At 45.8% G+C, this 22,134-nt stretch overlaps 1 protein-coding gene across 1 annotated transcript; it reads right to left on the reverse strand.

The window, feature by feature from the left end:
- Window positions 1-956: 956 nt before the first annotated feature.
- GNB5 (G protein subunit beta 5) lies at window positions 957-22,134 on the reverse strand. The gene is made up of 11 exons (XM_050978592.1): window positions 21,904-22,134; window positions 18,070-18,206; window positions 16,525-16,566; window positions 15,729-15,805; window positions 14,128-14,260; window positions 10,449-10,592; window positions 7,372-7,463; window positions 7,202-7,250; window positions 4,630-4,726; window positions 3,552-3,718; window positions 957-3,206 (listed from the first exon to the last, which is right to left on the reverse strand). The coding sequence occupies exons 1-11, from the start codon at window positions 22,013-22,015 to the stop codon at window positions 3,195-3,197; spliced, it is 1,062 nt and encodes a 353-aa protein (XP_050834549.1). The 5' UTR covers window positions 22,016-22,134; the 3' UTR covers window positions 957-3,194.

Here is a 22,134-nt window from a genome sequence, read left to right on the forward strand (position 1 = left end):
ATTTTTGTTTAACATCTACAGCTCCTTTCTCTCTACGCGTTTATGGAAAAGAGGTGTTTCTGATACAAATAGCTTGACACACCAGCAGAGAAATCTCGAAACCATGGGTTTTCCAAAGCCTCCCTGGACAACCTTTAGTGAGCAAAAAACACAATGGGTACTTCAGTGTCCTGTTCCTCCAAGTGTCATTTATCTGATGGGAAGTTGAGGCCCATCCCGGTTGATGTTTTCACCATTACCTCAGGAACAAAGAGGTGATTTTCACAGGTGGCAAGCCCGTGCACCCCTACACAAAGTCCAAAGGCAGTTGCCCTGAAGTGCAAAACCCACATTTCTCCATGCAAGAACAGAAGTGAGAGACGCAATGTCAGATTCATTCTCACTGGATCTGGTGACAGTTTGGGCACTGATGTCACTCAGAACAACCTGGCTCAGCACTTTCCCCAGGCCCTCAGAAAAGGGGAAATGAAACAATGGACCTAAATTAAGAAGGTGCTTTTTTTCAGTGACTAAACTGAGCACTTCCACAAGCCACCTTCAGGCTGACCATAAAACCTACAGTGAAGTCGAGAGGACAGCTGGCCATGGCTCAGTTCTCTCCTGACAAGGCACAGAGCTGAACTGCTGCACCTCCAGGTGATCTGCACATCTGGTTTGCCCAAAAAGTCACAGCCTGGGCCCTCAACAGAATTTCAGTGCCCGACTCTTCACTGGCACCCTACTGCAACCCAAGGAGCTCCCACAAAACACATACCCTGCATTTTCCAGTTCCTTCCTGGGTAGCCAACAAGGATCTGGAAAGAAAACATTACATTAGCTGGGATCCTTCTGAGCAGGAAAACAATCTGAGTTCTCGCCTCCTGAATGCAGGGGGAACTGAGATGGCATTTCAAGCACTTCCATGGGCTGCTCACTCTCATTTGCCATGGTTCACCTTGGGTATTTCCAGAAGATATTCCAGAAGCAATTTTCTGGTAGATCTGGATTTTACCTGAGATTTTTGCAGGAGAAATCCTTAAAGAAACTGTGTGGTGCAAAAAGTGAATGTCAAAAAAAGCAAAAAAAACAAATAGCTACCATTATAAATACCTGAGCAATGGGAAGAACTACTACATACATGTTCTCAATATGTAAAATACAATTTATTGTATTTAGGCTGTTCATAAGTATCAACACAATGTATTATGTTTGAAACAAACATCTTGCCAATAAATACTACCTAGACATTAATATTAATCTTTTGATCAAATGTGTACAGTGTATTGACTCAATATTGCACAGTGAGTTCTATATGACATTTCCATAGTGCATTCAGTTTGTTACAGGGATAGTTTGCCACAAATATTGCAAAGCATCAGAGTTGACTTTTCCAAGTGAAAACAGCTGACCTATTCCATTAGGGATGGAAGGCTGGTATAAATGTCAGTGTCTTAGGTTAACTGGTTATGGATTCACAGAACCTAAGGTTTTCATGGATGAGGAGACTTTGTTTCTAATATGATTTTTATATCATTATAAAAAAATACCACTTGCAAATAGAATGAGGACATTGTCATTAAACTCCAGTGACCAGTGAGCTTGTAAACAGGTTCATTCCAGTAAGCTTGTTTTCTCTTGTTCCAATCTAAATATAAATCATATATATATGCTACATTCAGAGCTGTACCTCACCACCTACATTTCAAAGGGCAGGCTGTGCCAGCCCCCAGCATTCCTCCAGCTGTTTGTGCCTGGGCTCAGGTGAGACTCAGAACCTGTTGGTATGAGCAGAGCTGACACACTCTGGTCCCAATAGTTTTCAATGTATGAATGCAGATATAATCTCACAATGGTTCCATAATTAATTAATCTGATTAAATCTTGATTCTAGAGCATCACTTCTGTGGGGGGTGGTCCTGCCAGTCCTTGTGGCATTCCCATGCTCACACAGAGGGCTGGATGCTGCCAGCAGTGTGGCCAGCTGTCCTGCTCTCCCGAAAACCAGTGACTCCTGGATCAGATGGAGTCACGTGCTCTAGTCAGCACAGGATCAAGCATTGGCAGGACTGTGGCTCACAGCAGATTTTCAACAGCTCACTGTTATTCACTCTCAAGTCCAACTATGACAAAACCATGTCCATGGCAGTGGGAGATGACTGTGGCAGTAAGGACTGTATGATTTCACCTGTATTCGCATGAACTTACAACTGTTCTGACATTGCAGAAGGACCTTAAGATGGGCATATACTGCTTTAAAATACATTTAAGCTACATTGACTTGCCAAAGTTGTATGAACTGTTCAAAATGCAAATAAGAATCATGGTCATAGAATGACTATGACTGACTTGGAAAAGATTTGACCATCAGTATAATGGTGCTTAATGCTTAGCGTGTAGTATCCCTTAGTGCTTAGCATGTAGTATTTCTTTAAGTAAAAGAAAATTCACTCACCAAGTGATACAATTAAAAATTTCTAAGAAACTACTGGTTAAGTATTACCTCATGATTATGTAAATCATGTTTATATCCCTCCTCTTTGCTGTTTATAAGTTTGTATATATTTAGATTCTTTATATTCAGGTAATAGAGATGAAATACTTATTTCTATCTAAAAAGACAGTAGGAAAAAACAGGGATTGAAGGGATTTTTTTTCTGTACAAAAAATACATTTCTATGACAACAGCCAGTACCTTCACAGTAGGTCCTTTGCTCCTCTACTTACCACCAAGGTTCAGTCATCCATAACACCATCATAAAGTATCAGAATTGTTTCTCTTTCCATTTTTCAACACTGAAATTCAATATGCTACTACGGAATGTTTCCAAAGCCTTTCGCTATATCCCGATAAAATCAGGACTTTTTTTTTACTTTAAAAAGGAACTAAATTCATGCAAATAAATACATAATGTGCACTGAAATACTCAATCCTATGATACAGGCGACTTTGGAGAAAAGTCCCTTTATAAATAATGAAACTAATTCTAATAAAAGAATATAGTTTCAAAAAAAATTAAAACATTTCATTTTACTACAAGTTGATGTTTGCTACGTGTTCAAGCAGACTACATTTTCTACCTAGTTGTGTTAATCTGTGGGTTGAGTGTCACTCTTTTGGACTGTAGTGAATATTTGATTTCGAGGAATGGCTTCTTTATGCAGTTTTGTAGTCCAGGGTTTCAATCTTCATTTGATTCTGCATACGGGATCTCAGGTTACGCCCAGATCTGTAGAAAGAGAGAGAGCTGAACACTCCTTTATGACCCTGACTCTCCCATCAACCTTAAATTAACGTCGGTAAGCCGATCACACTAGTGGTACAGAGTATCAGCAGCAATGATATCCCAATGTAACACAACAGCGAGCAATGTAACCCAACAGCAAGCTCAAACTTAGCAGTTCCGCCAGCACTTTGTGGGGATTTTTATTTGGCTTTGCTGTTCATCTTTCACACTGTTTTATACCTTCCCTAGTTCCCCTAGAGCAGTTTTTCTCTAGCAACCCTTCCTCCTCAGCCCCTTTACTGAACAACTGGAGAAAGCAGCACCCGAAGCAGCTCTGCCAGCGCTTACTCGGAGAGTGTGGTCCCAGGAGCCCGAGCAGAAGGCGGTCCCGTCGGGAGAGACCCGCAGCGTGCTGACACGGTTTTCATGGCCGAACAGGATGGACACACGGGAGCCCTTCAGCACATCCCACACATTGATGGTGTAATCGTTATAGCCTGCGAACAGCAGGCGACCTGCAGAGACAATGGCATTTCACACTGGCAGCTCCACTCGCCCAGGAGCCACAAGCCCACCCTGTGTCCCCTGCCCGTGGGACAGCCCTGCCCGCAGCTGAGCTGTCCAGGCTAAATGCTGAAACACTTACAGGTAATTAGTTCAAAGCGCTGTAGATTTTAGTTAAATTACATAGAATGTGTTGGGTCATTAGAGATGGAGGGTGACTTCAAATCTTGACAGAGCTAAGAGCACTTGAACAGCTATTGCAGGGTAATAATGCTTAACTCAGACCTTACACAGAAGTTGAATACAAATGCTTGAATGATTAACAATTTGGTAAGTGATTCACTGCCAACTGGAAGAGCTGTGGTGGTGCTTGTGACCGTGACAGAGAGTTTGCCTCAGTTCCAGGAGGAGGGCAGTACACCACCCACTCACCCCCACCCAGGATGACTGGGGAGCTCTGCATTTGTGCTGGGACAGCAAAGACAAGACTCAGGATCTGTAGTGAAAACTGGTAATGTCTCTTGCTCCATACCCCTCTAATATACTTTTACTATTAATCATTTGTTATCCTTTTAAAAACTATTTATGTAACTGCACTTAATAGCTAGCTACATTTCATGTTGCCTTTGAAATGTTTTTCATTATTATTGTGAAACTCTAGCCCAGCTGTAGTTAATGGCAAAATATTTCCTGCCTTCAGTAGGGCCAGGAAAATACTTTTCATCACTACAACGAAGCAATAGCCAGCTAGGTTATTTAAAGAGTAATTATTTTTACAGAGGCAAAGGAAAGCTTCCATGCATTTGGTACTTATTACTTTTGATAACTTGTAAGAATGAATGTTTTATCAAATTAAACTGAAAAATTCTACAGTTCCCCTCAAATCTCGACACTAAGATAACCTCCAAAGTTCAAGTCTCACCACTGAGAGAGAAGTCCACACTGGATGCTCCAAAAATGATGCTCTCTTTGGAATAAATTGCTACTTCTCTGTCTGCACGAAGGTCATATAAACGACACTAGGATTAAAACAAAACCAACACACATCCCTCAGTAAATACTGGAAGCACTGGCTACAATATTTGGAAAAAATGGGAGTGGGAAGTGCAGCCTAACAGACATCACAGGAAGCGGCTGCTTGGCTTCTTTCCTTCTGCTTCTTTCTGCTTCCTCCTTTCCTTCTGCTTCTGGCTGCTGTAACTGGGATCCTCTAACACGGACCTAAGCAACACAAGGCTGTTTTGGATACACTGCAGGAAGAACTTTCTTTTTCAAGCCACTTCTCTAAGCCTCCTGCCTGTCCTAAAAGACATGAGTGGTGGGCTTTGGGCCATGGTACCCACTGGAGTCCCCACTCCCTCCTGCTGCCCCCTCTGTGGCTGATCAGGGCATCCTGCTGCTGGGGAGGTGCATGTGGAGACAATCTCTTAAACAACAGTTTAGCCACAGCTTGGGAGATGGGATCAAGCCTCTAATCACTGTTGAGGTCACAGACCATGTGGCACAGAGGAGCCTAGGTGGTAGTCCTGGCTCTGAGTAAAGCCAGGAGAGCAAACAGTCCCTGCCCTTCTGGGAGGCCTCTCTGTTTGAAAAACCTGTGTGAAAATAATTCAAGTGAAATAATACATTTTAATGCAGATATCTGGTTTTCATTTCTCATGGAAAATTCCAAATCACCTCTAACAACCTATACTTCCTGTTTTTATGATTTGCCAGCAAAGTTTGGCTTGACATGGAAATCATGTATCAGGCTTCACTGCCAGACTTCAGACTTCACTGCCATGTAGAAAGGCAGTCTGTTAGCCCTGAAATCAAAATGCACCTTTGAAACTATGTGAACTGAAACCCCTCCTCAATAAGTTAAGCTTAAGCAAACACTGGCCAGATGGGATTGCTAATATTAAGACTTTACTATTGAAAAATGGCTGGTATTCAAGTCTGCACATAAAGAAGGGGCTGTTTGACTTGCAGGGCAGTGGGGAGCTGCCAGGTATGTGCAGTCCAGGTCTCCCAGTGCTCCACACAGATGAATAATTTCATCAGACTGGCCTGACAGGGAGCTGGGGTCACTGCAGATGACAATACTGTCATCAGAGCATGCTTTTATGGATTACTTGCAGTCAGGATTATCTGTTCCTTAGAATCCCCAAGTATATAAATCAGGGCAAGGATACCACTCTGTAACACTGCAAAAACAAACCCCTTCATTTAAAGAATGAGATAACTGGAAACTGCCAAAACCTCTGTCAAAACTACAGAAGTGGAATTTCCCATTCTTGAGTTAGGGCATCAAGAATGGTTAAAAAAGAAAAAAAAATCAAATAAATTAATAAGAACCTGTGATACTGGGCATTAGAAGAGAGTGTTTTCACTGGAATTTAACGACGGACAATTTCTCTGTATCACTCCCTCAGCATCTCAAGAGCTCACAGTTCTGCATCCCAGTGTGCAGAGAGCCACTTGGCTCACCACGGGGCTAGAGGTATAAACTTTTAATCGCAGTTTTTAAAACATAAAATCAGGGTCACTCTCTCCAAAGAGCCTTGGAATGTCTCCCCATCCAATGAAGACAAAAGGAATGTTTCTGTCGAGTTTAGCTAGCATTGAGTGGACTCAAAACTTGCTCTGAGGGCAGAGTACTTTAGATAAAAGTCTTTGCTCCCAGGTGACTCAGTGGGATGTTTGAATAAACAGAAGAAACGAGGTGCCAGGTGCCTCCCCACCGTCTGCTCTCAAGCTGCATTTAATTGCCAGCTCAGGCCCTGCAGGGCTGCGGTGGGGCAGAGTCTGCTCCCCCAGGGGACACACCAGCTGCAGGGAGGGCCATCAGCCCAGAGCATCACTCAGGGGCACAGGGCATCAGGAGGTAAATGGCATTTTGTGCTGATGGCATACACCGTGCTGATCAAATTTACCTGTCAATGCATTCTGAGCCCCTCCTAGCAGATTGCTCATAGATAAGGAAGATCCATTAAGGGCTGATGTGTGATCTGGGATGACCTGGATGCAGTGACTCACTGCAGTGAGGTGGCCAAGGCCACCCTGGGGCTGCAGAGGCCAGCTACCCACATCTGCCCAGCTCTGCCCTGAGCCCATGGCCCCTCTGCTTTCTGGGACATGCTGACACAAGCTGCAGCATTTCAGCTGGTTCCTCCCATGCTGTGACCAAGAGCTATGTGAAGCCAAATATCTTCCAGTAAGACAACTAATTTTAGTCATGAAACTTCAGACATAGAGAACCTGAAGTGAGCATTTGGACAGTACCTCTTGTAGAAAAGTTTGCAGAAGTGACCTACAGTGTTACGTGATTTTCCCTAGAACATTATATATGGCATTTAATATCTTACCTTACAGGATTATTATTTCTGCAAATTTGATGTCACAGGCCCAGTTTAGTCACTAAAAGCCTTCTGTGGTTGTGACCTAGTCTTTTAGGAAAATCTGACTTGGGAAGCAACAGAATTTCCTTAAATTAGGTTGCTGAATTAACATACCGTGGCATCGTCCGAACCAGAGGCAAAAGCATCTCCACTTGGATAATATCTGTGCACAAGTGAAAGAAGACCAGAACACATTACATTGCTTGGATGAGGTCAGACTTCAGAAATAGAATCAGCACATTGCTCAACACTGCAAACGTGTCCTCTCCCAGAAACACACTGACCTGACACTGTTGATATCTGAATCGTGGGTTTCAAATGACTGCACACACTGTCCAGACCGCATGTCCCAAACCATGGCTTTCTTGTCACATCCCTAGGAAGGAAAAAAAATCATTGCAGTTGTGCAAATGATGACATTCACCCCTCATGTGGCTGATATTCATCATCAAGCTCACTACATTCACAGGCTCTGAAGATCACAGCTCCCAGAGGATTTACCCAGCCAAGCAGCCCCAGAACTGGCTGCAGTGGTACCCTCAGCTGTGCAGTTGTAGGAGGGAGCAGAGTTCCTCAGGAAGGCTGCCCTGCACTCACAGCCCTGCTCTGCTTGTGCTGCTGCCCTAGCTCTGTCTGCAGCCCCACCACAGCACAGAGATGCACAACTGACCTGCTCCCTGACCATTTAACCAATATGAAATACCACTACCCAGCATTTAAAGTTCAATAACTAGTTCTTTTCATACACTGAAAGAGAAAATTTAATCAGTGCATCCAGAGGGTATCTTGCCCCACCTCCTACTGGGGTTATCAGAGCTCTGCACCCACATGCTTGATGGTGTGGTTGGGATGAGAAAAACAGCATAGCAGCACTTCATCTCACCCTCAAGCCAAAACCTGCCCTTCCAAGCTGTGCTTTGAAAGGATCATTTAACACTCAGTGCACCCTGAATTCTTTGGGCAAGGGGCTTGGCCCATGAGTCTTCACTGTCCTTGGGACAAGAACCATTTCATCCCTGCAGGACCACGCTCTCAGCTGCAATGCCTCATTGCTGCTGTCACAGCTGTAGTGAGAGGAAAAAGAACTTGCACTTTGCTTTGAAGAGTGATGGGGGATTTTAATAAACTTGCCCCTGCTGAGGAGCAGGCAGGCTGAGCTCCAGGGGCTCAGGCTCTCTGAGGCTGTGTGGGAAGAGCAGGGCAGGCCAGGTGGCTGCTGCTTCTGCTGAGCCAGAGCACCCTGCTCAGCAGACAATGCCACACCGTATTTATTTTAATCAAATATGATAGCTAATTAAATTAAAGTTTCCTCACAATCCACATATTTCTCTCTCTCTTTTTAAAAATTCTGTTGTTATAATGAAATCCTAGTGTTTTTAGTAAGGATGCCATTATTTAAAAGATGTAATGCTCCTTGGCACCAGCTTGTGGTTTCTGCACCAGGGAAACCAAACAGGATAAAGAATATTTTGGACCCAGCATATTTCCCTCTCAAGCCCCACCACAGCCCAAGCCCAGCCCTTCATATTGCTTCCATGTGCACTGTTCTTACTGATCCCTCTGGAAGTTTGGGAGCAAGACCAATCTGACAAGCTGGTGCTTTGACTCCTAAGGTTTTGAAGGAGAAACCAGCCACTATCTGTGGAGAGATGGACCCTATGAGTGATACCCAGCTCAGCTGAGGAGCCTTGCTCAGAGGCCATTGAGCACAACAGCCTGGGACACAGCTCTGAGCTTACCCAGGAGGGCTGGAATTTTCATTTAAGTGGTTAAATGTAACAGCACCCAGCCTACATGCTGATACACTGACATGGCTTATTCCAGCTCAAGGTTACTGTACCACAGAGGCCAGTATTCAGGGAATCTCTCTATGCCACCATACCTTCCTGCTGTTCTGCCTGTACCTGCACTGACACGATGTTAGACAGGTCTTCTCTGCAGTGCTGTTTTGCATGAGATGAATTAAGCCAATGCCTGTAAGCACAGACATGCCCAAGCTGCTCCATCAACACAAGTATGACATATTCCCTTAGCAGCACCAGAGCTGCTTGTGATTCCTTGCCCTATAATAAGCTGAGCTGTTCCCAGGGAGAATGAACCTATCCTTTCTGGGAAGCAAGCCTGGTGACAGGAAAACCCAAGAGAAGTAATGCACTTGGATGGAATTAGCTTTCAGTCACGCTTCAGAGCAGCTGTGCTGCCAGCAGGCAAGTCCAGTGTGCTGGACTCTGCTCCTGATGTGCCAAATTTGATAAAAAGAGCCATAACAGAAGAGGTGCAGGTATATTGTGTAGGGATAAGACCACGACTCCAACACCCCTAACCCACGGTTGGCACCCTCTGGCACAAGGGCCATTTCCATCATCAAATACAGGATCAGCCAGTGCTGGTGGGGCTCAGAAACCAGCAAACTTATTGGTACTTTCAGCAGAGTTACTGGTAGCACCTGGCCTCTCAGCTCCTGCCAGCCCTCATCTGCACACTCACTTTCTAATGTGGGAAAGACTAAGATCACCTTGAAAGGGAGCTGAGCCCCATCCCACCCACCTTTATGCTTGGCCTGCCTCACTACCAGGCTGCGTGCCAATGGCTCAGCTGCCTGGGAACAGTCATCCCTCAGCAGCAGGACATGATTTGGAAGATGCTCTGGGTACTTTCCCTGGCCAGTCCAGTCCTGCAGCCCCAGTGAGGTTTGTGTGCTCCCCTGTGCCAGGGCAGGGAGCAGAGTGTTCGACTGATGAAGGGACTTGAAATGCCTCCGGTACCACTGGAAGGCACATAGGACTCAGCAACAGCTGAAGATGTGGCCACACCTCATCTCCCTGCTCCAGCTTGCACGAGGGGTTAGCCAGTGTCCAAGCTGCCCCTTGGCTCTGGGGACACAGTGGCACACACATTATTGCACTTCAATGCCCTGAGCACAACCTGATGCCTGTCACAGCCCAGCTGGCTCTAGAGATCTGGGCACAGGGAAGGAGCAGAGTGTGGGAAGCCCTCTGCTGTCCCAGGCTCCCACCCACAGGGACTCACACCTCCAGTGTGGTAGGAGCCCCATCTCTAACTCTGAGCCTTCCCCTTCCCAGCAGAGGCGTTGTTTGGATCTCAAGCTGGATTGCTTTGATGTGGGGTGGAACTTGCTAAGTAAGCAGAACTGCAGTCAGACTGGCTGGGTGGGTTTGACCCCATAGTCAGGGGTTTAATTTGCTCCAGCTTGGAAAATGTGCTTGCAATGAATGGATTGCACTGGGGCATCCAACATACACTCCAGCACTCTCTCAATAACATCATGAGCCTCCTACTCTGCTGCCTTTTCCCTTCCATATTCCTTAGTTTTATATTATGAGAGGAAGCTCCTGCTTACCCCAGAGACAAATGTATTTCCCGTTTCAGAAGGGGCTAGGTCCAGGCACAGGACATCAGCTCCATGACCGTGGAAACTTTGTAGAAGTTGCCCACTCTCAACATCCCATAGAGCACAAGTTCCATCTCCACTTGCTGTCAGGATCTATAGGATGGTGGAAGAGTCACAATACAACAATCAGCAGATGACCTTCAGGTCACAAAGGAACAACTGACATTCTACACATACACCAAAGGACAGCTTTAATTTAATGAAATATTAGGCCAATTATCTGAAATAAATCAAAACCATAAGCCCAATGTGAACCTAAGTACAGCTTATGTGTTTTATTTTTAAGGAAAAAAGGTAGAGTAGAAAAGAGAGCTGTATGGACACCACTATCCCTACAGAATGTTTCAGTAATGGTCCCTTTTGTGTGGTGGGGTTTGCACAACTGACAGCAGTAAGGATCTGCTGGCATTTTCATATTGTCTAAAAAGGAGGCAGAACAATACTGGTATTCCTATCTGCCCCTGTATTTCAGTCTATCCATATTTAGGCCCAGGTAAATGGAAGAACTCTTGGAATTAAGTATACCTGTTTAACTCACCTTTTTTTTTTTTTTTCTTTCTGCTTGAAATAGTCAGGTTAAACCAAATTAATTTGGCTTAAGACATGGATTTTCTGAAAGGCAAGTAAGCCTGTCTAGACAGTTGTTTGATAAGTCCATCAACTCTCACTTGTCCTAAACCATTTGTGTGTGAAAGGGCTTGAACATACACTGCCTGAACAGTGCTCCCAGCTTCCCATCTGCTACAGTACTTGTAGAAAGCACATGTGATCAGAGCTTGTTATTGTGGCTAAATCCTGATGATGCTCAATTGTTCAAAATTTCCCCTTGGCACCCGAAACTGTTATGCAATCACAAATTCTGTAGGTTGAAAGAGTCCCTGTGCACTGGTGTGGAAGGAAGCAAGGGTGAACGTAGGAGGGCTCTCAGTTTTGTACACAGGTTTTTCTCATGGTTGGTGAGGAAACTCAAGTGATCCCAGTGGGTAGTTACAAGTTAAAAACAAAATTCTCTTCAAGAAGAAAATGATCACACAGTCACGAAACCATTCACAGAGTTGCAGAAAGGTTAAACACTGAACATGTTTGACAGATGCTCCAGAAATTCTTCCCGTAAACAGAGGTCTGCAAAGCTGCAGAACAGACTGTTCTGAATCCTGCAGCAGAGAGATGCTATTGCTCTCAGATGATAATAGCAGAAGCAAGTCCTGAATTGTCTTCCCAGTTTTGAGCCTAGATGAACTCCCCTGTTCTGGGGAATGTTTGTACTTGGCTGAGGAATGAAGACTTTCAGCTCTGAGGATTTGCTCTGTAGCACTGTGGAAGGGAATATGAAGGGAATAGGAGTGGCTAAAGGTGTAAGGGAAGGGTCTGTTGGCAACCCAGAGCTCCAGCTAATGCCTAAAGAGAAATGATATGGACTCAACTTCAGGGTTGCTCCTCAGCCCTGCCACACTTGGGAGCATGGCTGCCTGCCCTATGCAAAACACTTGAGATCCCAATTAACTGCTGCTATTAATACACATGGAGCATTGTCACGTGGGGAGCATTATCACACCACAGAGCTGCAGATACCTAATTTAGGAAGTGAGGCTCCCTGGCTCTCTGCTCTCTGAGAGAGGGGAGGCTCTCTCAAGCAAGACTGGCTTGGGGCACTGGGAAAAAGGTGTGTGGGTCACCCAACCCTGCAGCTCGGGGTCCATGTGAGAACATGATGAGCAGCAAGGGTGGGACCCTTTTTCAGCACCCACAGCCTGGGAATGACTCACAATGAGCCACCCCCAGATCTCCTCTCTTTCCACTGCACTGCCCAAAGCCCATGAGCACACTAAGCCCTAAACTCCTACCCAGCCTTCCATGCCTCTGTGGGAAGAGTGAGCTGCAGTTTAAAACAGCAGTCAGGGCAGAGCTGCAGCCCTGGCAGCACCTAGCAGTGGGAGCTCTGGGGACACTGGGCTGGGGGACACCTCCACCTCATGCTGGAGCTGCTCCAGGACAGCACCACATCCCTCCTGATGCAAACTGGGAGAGCTGAGCTGCTCTGCACACAGCTTGCAAAACTCCTGAACAATGTACTTGTTGCACTATGCACCCTCAGAGTTGCTGAATAGTTTTAATTCTCAATAGTTTTAATTCTGATGCCTTTATGTAAATGCAAAAAGATAAGAAATCTGGGATTTTCTAGGATCTGCTACATAAGTGTCCTAAGAGAAGCTTGGCCAACCTGTTGCTTGTATTTGTTTGAATAATAACATACAGTTCCATAAATGATCACTTATAAGCCTAGCAATCACAAAAAAACCTGCTTTTTAAAGACTTCAGAAAAATTTTTGATTCACTAAATATAAAGCACCTTAATCCACTGTGACTTAACAATAGTAATACATGACCTTCAATATCAATGCAGTTTGCTGCATTCAATATGGAAAAAAATTCCTAACTTTTCTTTCTTTTTTATTAAGAAAAAGAAATTGCTATTTTTACTGTCATAGGGTTTAATCTCAAAGCCTTTAGGTATAGACAAGAAAAGAGAAAACTGGGTTTATATCTCATCAAAAACATTCCACCGAATGTAGACTCTAATTCCACACAGCTCCTGCACAGGAAGGTCAGGGCTAAGCAAACCAGAGTGCTGGGTACCTCCACCACTTGTTTCCATGGCAATGGACTTAAATTAGCACCTAGGAGTCATTACAGAAACCAGAGTGACAAACAACAACATACTCTCGGCTTCACATGTCCTGAAATAGAAGCAACGAGAGCTGATATTTCCTACAGAAGAGCTCCAATATCTGGGAGAAGGGGACATGGTATTCCCTTTCCAGCAGCTCTGCTGACATTGAGAGCTATAAAAATGCTCCATTCTGCCACTTATTTTGCTGTAGAGCTGCACTGAGAAGAGCTTTAATTAAATTCAGAAACCAGAGAGGACAAGGGGATTATCCTGGCTCCTTTCATCATTTTCTGTGTTCCTAGAGAAAGAGATCTTTGAGATATTCAATAGAGAGGAAGGCTGGCTTGGTCTCAGATCTGCATTCAGTTCCTGGCTTTGCCATCCCCTCCCGTTGCGGGTCTCTGTGCTCCACCCCACTGCCTGTGGGATGGGAACAGCATCACTCCTTTCCCTGGAGGGAACACAGCACTGCATGTAGAAACAGCAGGTATGGCCCTGTGGGGCCATGCTCGAGCTCAGCTGTATCACTTGGTACAAATAAAAAATACTTTGAATGAAAGCAAATGCAAATGTTGCCGGATGTCCGGGACAGAGCAGGCAAACAATACAGTCACCATCAGCTGGCACAGCACCCAGCCAGTCCTGGCTGAACCAGGTTTTAACTATTTGCAATAGTCTGGGCTCCTAAAAGCACAAACTGGGGAGCAGAGAACATACAGGTACCAGAGAGGTCCCTCTGCAGAAGCCACAGGCCTTTGTAGGGACAGCCTGGCCACAGGCTGTGACAAGCATTTCCTTACAGCAGCTTTTGCAGCACCTTCACTGCCCCCCGTGAGGGTGTTCCAGCAGCCCCTGCTGGGGCAGGACGTGGCCCAGGAGCAAGGAAGGACACGTGCACTGCCCCAGAGTGCAGCTCGTGCTAGGTGACAGTGAGCAGCGGGTAGGGGACGCATTTACCTGCATGTCTGAGTTAGTGAAGCTGCAGGCAGACAAGTAGTTCGTGTGCATAGCAACAGATTTCTTCTTTGCAGCCATATTTTCATTTTTTTCAAATGTCAGAGGGTACACAGAACACTTGTTGTCCAGGCCACTGAAGAGAGTAATAATAGCAGTAACAGAGAGAGGAGAACTGGTTAAAACTGCAACGACAAAAGGCGAGTGGTGATAAGAAGGACACCACCTGTCAGTGCTGTGCTGCCAAACCCTTACAAGCACCGACTTCCCTGTATTGTGCTGTGTGGGATCTCCCTGTGCAGGGAAGCCCCAGCTGCCTCACCAGCCTGGCTGCTTTACAGAACTTGAACAGCTGCTCCTCAGTATTTTTCACCCTTATCGAGTTTATAAATGGCACTGAATGAAACCTCACGGAAGTATAAGCTGGGAGGTGACAGCAGCCACCTCAGGGTTAATGTTTCACATACAGCCAAACTGCCTTTCTTCTGCTGACATCTGTCATGGCAAAGATCAGTATTTCAGCATCATTATACACCTACCTGAACAAATGTGACCTAGCTCCTGTAGAAGAGGCAGCATAGCTAGTAGTGGGTGTGAAGACAAAACTTATACAAGAGTTTGGAAAAAGGCAACAGAAGCACTGATCCCTGTAGCTTCTGCCCCCCCTCCTGAACAGTTTTACCAGTTAAGCTGTGTCAGACCCAGGACTCATTTCTTATATCTGTCCCTTTCTGTGGTAGATCAGTTCTGCCCTGGTCCCTGGGATCCTGGCACACCACCAGTTGCTGGTTCTGTGCCTTACATTATGTGCATGGCACTTAACTGACAGCACAACAGAAATACAGAATTAGGTGCAAGGTATCCATGCACTCCCTGCTGCAAGTGTAGAGACAGAGCTTGCTTGCCATTCTTTGGGTTCTAGTCAAAAACAGTTTCCAGACTCCCTTCCACACACAGAGCCTGCTTCTCTATCTCAGTCTGCTGTTCTAGATCTGCAAGCTGCACACTGAAGTCTCCCTTTGTTCCTTTCTCTCGCCCCAAGCTTGCTTTGTCTGATCCACCCAGTTCCTTCTTACAAGATGTTTTGCCAACATTTCATCTCTTTATTTTTTCCCCTATCTAAACTTATTTTTTTCAAACCCAAGCCCTCAGAAAACTACAAGATTATCAAGGATGGGGTTACTTCTCCCCATCCCATCTTAGCAAGAGCTAGTCACATACTGGTAATTATTAATGATGAACCTCTATGCCATAAAAAAATAGTGCAAAGTAAGAACACAATTAAAACCTCTTTCCCTTAGAAAACATATCCAACATAGACAACCACACTAGAAAAGGGAAGTTGCATGCATGCAGAATTCCTGACCCATGATATAAATGCTGAAAGAGGATTATTTTCCATGCTTACACAACAAATGCTATTCACTGAAGTCAGTGGAGATAATATGCACGAGCCATTATGGAAATAGAATCAGAGGCACTGAATGCAGACCTTCCACCCACAATCACAGCATGCAAACTTCTAGCTGTCAGCTTCCGAAGCCACCAGGACACTGCAACAAATCCAACTCCTCTGTAAGCTGCTGTGGACACTGGGAACTTACCCACAAGCAATGGCACATCCAGAAGGGGCATAGGCACAGGCCATCACCCAGGTACAGGGCATCGTCACGGCGTGCTCCTGAAACACAGCACCCCTTTAGACTGGGACTCCCTGCTCCTCTAGTCCATGCAAGCCAAACAGTGGGAATGGTCAGCTCAGTGTTTCTGTGGGACATCCTCAGGGTCAGTGCAAGGTATAGGTGTTCCTCCCAGCCATAACTCACAGGTAAGTCAACAACCCTGACTGCAGAATGCAGCAGAGCAGCAGGAGGATGGCCAGTCCTTCTCTGACACTCTCCACCTTATTTGTGAGCCCCAAACTGATCACAGAGCATTTTATTAGGTCATCCAGTGCTGTGAAAGGTCCCCACTGCTGCACATGTAAAAGTGAGTTAAAAACCAGGTGCAGGGTGCAGGTGAGGCAGCCCAGACAGGGCTTGGAGGAGCAGTGGCACTTTCACAGTGAACACCAGAGCTGAAGGATCCCCAGATCACACACAGCACCTGCCCAAGAAAGGTTCCCCTGTTTTTCTGGCTGGGCTTTGCCTCCCTTGTGAGCAAAGAGGTTGGATCAGTCTCTCCCACTGGAGACCATGGCAAACCCCAGGGCCCTGAGAGGGACTTTGCTCAGAAACAGGTCAAGGGATGTGGCTTGTCCTGGGCTCCTTTTTTTTGGGGTAATAGTGGAAGTTTGCATTTTATCCCATTATCCCACTGCCTCCAGTGACACCTGTGAGCCCTTCACCCAACCCCACTGTCATTTGTCCTAGGCACAGACTTTTGTAAAGTTTCACTTACTTTGTTGGTAGTGAAGGAATCCCACACGATCACCTTCCCATCCTAAATGAAAGCAGAGAGAAAGAGAAACTGAGGCCTTCCAGAGATGTGGCTGCTTCCCAGCTTGGAAAAAACTCTGCTGCTCATTTCCTCTCCCCAGTCTGCTATGTCCTTTTGTCTCCATTTTAACAACAGCACAGTGGTCACAGTGAAGCACCAAGGAGACACTTCTCAGTAGTGCTGTTGTACCACCACAAGAGAAGTGTATCTCCTCCTCTCTGAGGTGACTCATGTTTGATTAAAAGACCAATTTATTTTTCAGTGTTTTTCTCTTCCCTCTTAATGGCTCCATGAGTGCTCCTTTCACCTGCAGCACATGCCACAGACAGGGACAGGCCATCTCCTCAGGAACCTGACACCTGTAGGCCCTCACTTGCCCCAGCTGTTTATGGATATTGCACTGTTTATTCATCTTCCCTTTCCAGTCTGATCCTGGTTTTCCCTTTACTTGTCACTACACTTAACCTTCAATTATCCATGACACAACCAGCTGAACAGCCATCACAGAGCCTTGCACAGAGAGCAGCACAATCACTTGGTGTACACCAGCTACACTGGTGCCAGCTACTTTGCCTCATGCACGTAAATGTAATCTTCCCTGTATCATGAAAGTGAAATGCTTATTACTGAGCAACAACTGCTTCTGTACCTGGACTTACAATTCCTAAAATAGAGTAAAAAGTGCATTTCAACCTGTCCGTTCAGTTTTCTGATCTACACACTAACATTTTAACCACTTTAAAAAGCGTGACATTAAATATTTAAATTATTCTCTTTGTGGAGATCACCATGAATGGTAAAAACTCACAGTAAGTGAAGGTGGCTTGCAATGCAGATTGCCTATTTTTATCCCTCAAGTGAGACCCCTGACAGATTTCATGTAGGTCAGTGAACAGCTGTGAGATGCAACAAGCTCACTCACTGCCATACTGGGCTCAGGATGAACCAGGGGATCTAGAAAGCAATCATCTCATTACCTCCTCCAGCTTATCAGACTGGTCTTGAGCAGGTGTTAGGACTGTTTCTCAAAATGCCCAACTAAATGCAGTAATTTTGGCAGGATATCTGAGGCTTTCAAGGTCATATCAATCATACAGACTGCAGAAGAAATTTCTGTGCATAGAAATCGCTTTAAAAAAAAATCAACATTTCTTCTCTTTTCCTGATTATTTTCTCTGAACACAGAACCTGAAAATTTTGCTAAGTGTTCAACCTGTAAAGAACAAGGAAATAGATGTAGGCTCACATGAGTCTAATTTTTTATTGTAGGAGGAAATATGGGAAAATCAGTGTATGACCAGACAAGAAATATTTAGGGTATTAGCTACAAGAGGTGTACCAATGATTCAAAGGTTAGATTTACACTCTCTGAACAAATACATTGCTAATGAAATTCCTTCAGGGCATCTTGAAAACATTTACAATAATCCCAGGTATCATCTGATAGCAAGAAGATTTGTATAGTGCTCAACAGCACTTTTGAAAAACACCTGCCCAACAGCATACCTGGGAAGAGCTCACAATTCTTCTCTTGTCTTTGCACCAGTCCATGCAGAGAACTTTGTTTCCATGGCCCTTCAGGGTCCTCCTGGTCTTCATCACAAACTGTCCCAGCGCCTCCACACGCTCTGCCACCTGATGAACTGCAGACAGCTGATGGTTAGAGAGCCCTTCATCAAAGCTGGCAAATATCTGTTTATGAGTAATGCCCCTGGAGGGATTAATCCCTGAAGTTTGAGTCCAGTCAGCTCTGCTCCAGAGCTGGCAGGTGGCTAACACCAAGGTGGGTGGCACAGGAACATATGCACCAGATAAAGACAAGGATGGATTCACTCAGAGCTGAATTCCAGGGATGCAGCAGCTGAAGCTCTTGCAGACCATCCCACCCAAGTGCAACTGGAAAACAGATTACATTTTGCCCCCCTTTTCTGGGAAATGTTCAGGCCTGCAGGTGGACAGACAGGTGTTCTGGAGGTGAGACTCCCAGCTGCAGCACTGGGGTGGTGCAGTGGGACACAGGTGCTGGCACTGGTGACTGCTGTGCCATCCCTTCTGGTGGCCAGGAGCTAAGGGCCAGGACACAGCTCTGAGTGAGCAGGAAGCTGGACATTTGCCAAAAGAGTGCACTACCCAACTTTTCAATAATAAATATGGACATCAAGGACCCTGTGGGATGTCCCTTCTACAAAAGAGGGAAGCAGAGGGCAGGCAGGCAATTTTCCTGAGCAGCATCCTCTGGTGGAGAAGTCAGTTCTTTGGTACCTCATTTAATAACAGCACTTTCAGCTGATGTTCTTTAAAACCCAACAAATTTACATTTCAGCTTGTGCAAACTGACTTTGACATAAAATTCATGCAGCTAACACAGCTAAAAGGTCTCATATAACCCTGGTGCCTCAAGCTGGGGTCACCTGTAAATGTGTGGAAGAGAGTGTCATGTGAGGAAATCTATTTGCTCTGCTCCAATGTGTTCATCCCACGTGGAGCTGAGTAGGGCCATGAATATCTCAGCACCCAGGGACAGCTCTTCACACAGGGAGGGTGGGACTCACTTCACGTCCCACAGCAGATCCTGAGGCTGGAGATTTGGCACCAGAATTCTCTGGCACCAGAATTAAAAGTTACTGCCTAGAGGAGAGCTGAGAGGATCCAGCACTTGCTGTGTTTTGTGGCTGTCCACACCAAAACCTAAGATGATCCAGCTGCTGCTGGCTGTGGGGGCAATGCCTGGCTCAAACCTCCTGAAATAAATGGAGAAGCTCACATGCTTTAATAAGCTGGAAGAGAAAATTTTGAGCCTTTCACTGCCCTGCTGGAGACTGAGCTTCACACCCCCATGGCAGGTGGTGCTTTGGAGCTGCCTTGCAACTTCACCCTTCATCACTTTTCTAGGGCTGCAAGAAAGCTGAGGGGCTGGGAAGGGCTGTGACAGTGAGAGAGCAGCATCCTGAACTTACAGATCACTTCTTGGCACAGGCTCAGTGAAGCAGTTTCTGCCCAAGGCTGAGACTGATTTCTAGTGGATTACCTTTTCAAGAGTTGTCTTTCAAAGCCACCAGCCCCACAGGCTATGCCAGAATAATGCTCTCAGCTGAAATCTCTGCTGAGCCAGGGCACAAGCGCTGTCCACCACTCCTCACCACTTGCCCATAAGTCAGAAGCAAGTTTCTGAGAAAGCACCACATAAACCCACTGAGGAAAAGACACATTCCCCCTGCTACTGCCCATAGAAACCTGCCAAATGATCCAATCCAAAGACATGGAAACACAGGACAGGAGGTTATTATGGCAGCTGGAAAGATGCTTGTGTCCAGAATATATCCGAAAAAACAAATGTTTCACAGACTCTGGACAAATGGTTTCCATTATGTGAATGCAGCTGAGACTCTGTGAAATTTTCTGGTTTAGCCTCACTGATTCTCTGAGGATGCTTATCTCCAACCACAGCCATAATAATGCTGCTCCTGCCTAGCACAGGGTTCAGAGTCAGAGAGTTATTTTTAAGCATTCACCAATATTGTTCAAAGATAGTGGAAAATCATGCACTCAGACAAATAGATTAGCTAAAGCCAGTAAACAGCTTGAGTAGTTTTACAGAGGTCCAGATAAAACTGCCTATTTGTCTTAAAAATATTGTTTGGCCTGAACAGGAAGGGTGGAATTGATGCAGATACTCTTGGGTCTTTGATCTTTTCTGTGTTGGGTCTAATGGTCTCTCTGGCCCCAAAAATTCATGGATCACACAAACAGAACAAACTTTTGTCTACACCCAGAATTTTAAGCTCTTGAATTGACTCCTTAAAATTATAAGACTGCAAATCAAATGCATGTTTGGCATTTCCTTTTTCTAAGCACATTTTTGAGAGCTGCTGTTTAGAACCAATTGAACAAATAAGGGCAATCCTATTTCAGCCAGCTATTTGTTTTGGGAACCACAGAGGGAAAGTTATGATCCAAGCAAAAGAATGTGGAAGATACAATTTTAGACTGGGGGGAAAAAAAAAACAAATCAACCATGCAAAAATCAGAAATGATGCCTTATTCTGAAACTTACAAACTCTGCAGAAATAGTACCAGGGAATAATTTAGGTGTAAAAAAGCTCTGATAGAGAATCAATTACATAAAATATCATAAGGGAGCATTGTTCTACAGCAGCATAACACTTTTGTCTTAGAAATGCTGTAATGGCTTTGCAAACACAGCTTTCCAATGGAAATTCACAGAGTTTATATATGACAAAGAATTATCCCATCACTATCAATGGCACAGGCAGTTCCAGTGTCACTGTAATCATAGGTAAAATTTTGAGAGCAAAAACGGGTTTAAGAATATGCTTAAGAGGTCTGTTAACCAAAGACCCTGCCACTTCTGACACAGAAATGGTACTATAGGAATATAGTGATTTAAGGTAATGTTCCTGTAATGAGGACATCTTTGTTTGTTTAACAAGGCTGACTAACAGGATATTCATATAATATGATTGTCCAACTTAGACAAGAAAATATTCTATTTATTCCTAATATATATATGTCTATTTTATTGTAATCCTTCCCAACCTGAAAATCAAGTGCTTTTCAGTCCCTCATTCTTACAAAACACTAAGTTACTGGATAGAAGCTCAGATTCCTTTTCAATGCTTAAGGCATCATGACAAATGAAAGAAAAGTTTTAATGACCCACTAATATTTTTAGTAGAGTGAGCTACACGATTGAATACCTATTTGAAAAGCTCCATTAACATAACGTGAGCTTCTTTTTTCTGGAAGGGGGTAGGGGGAGGGCCGGGCTGAGCGCTGTCCATGGCATTTGTTGGGTAACCCTGGATCCTGAAGCTGCAGCTGATCACGGTGAGTTACACATTGACAGCTCCAGCTCTGACTCACCCGCACCTCTGAATCAGCACTGCATCCCTGCAACTTGTTTCCCTGGCAGAAGAGGGGCAGAGCAGCTGTTTTTGGAAACAATGCTCCTTTTCAAGCCGTTCCACACCTCGGGTGAAATCCTGGCCTCATTAAAGCAAATTCCCATCATTTCCACATGGCTGGGGTTCATCCCGGCTGCTGACACTATACCCAGACGGTGTGCGGGTGAGTGCCGGGCTGTACCCAGGGCATTTCAGGGTCCCCGCCCCGCCGGAGGCAGCGCGGCCGGGCCGGGCCGGGATTGCTGCGGGCCCTGCCCCGCACCGGAGCCACGGGCACGGCCCGGCGCTGTCTGGGGGCCCGGGGCACGGCGTGTCCGGCCGCAGGGCCCGGGGCAGCGCTCCCGCTCCCGCTCGGCCCGGCCCGGCCCCCGGCCCCGCTCCCGGCCCCGCGGCCGCCCCGCCCGGCCCCACTCACGCTCCACGTCGTGCAGCTTGGCCCGCTCCTCCTCCAGCTTGCCCTTCAGGCTCTCGGCCTCGCTCTTCAGCGATGCCAGCGTCTCGTTCTCGTGCAGCCCCTCGGTTGCCATCTTTGCAGAGGAAGCGGGGAGAGCGGGGATGAGCGCGGGAGGGAGGAGGAGTTTGCCAGCCCGGCTCTCGGGGATGCTGCCGCGGCTCCTGCTGCCTCAGCAACGGCGCCGGAGCCGGC

Source organism: Serinus canaria, chromosome 10 (assembly GCF_022539315.1).
Source record: "Serinus canaria isolate serCan28SL12 chromosome 10, serCan2020, whole genome shotgun sequence".
In the NCBI taxonomy this organism is placed as follows: Eukaryota; Metazoa; Chordata; class Aves; order Passeriformes; family Fringillidae; genus Serinus; species Serinus canaria.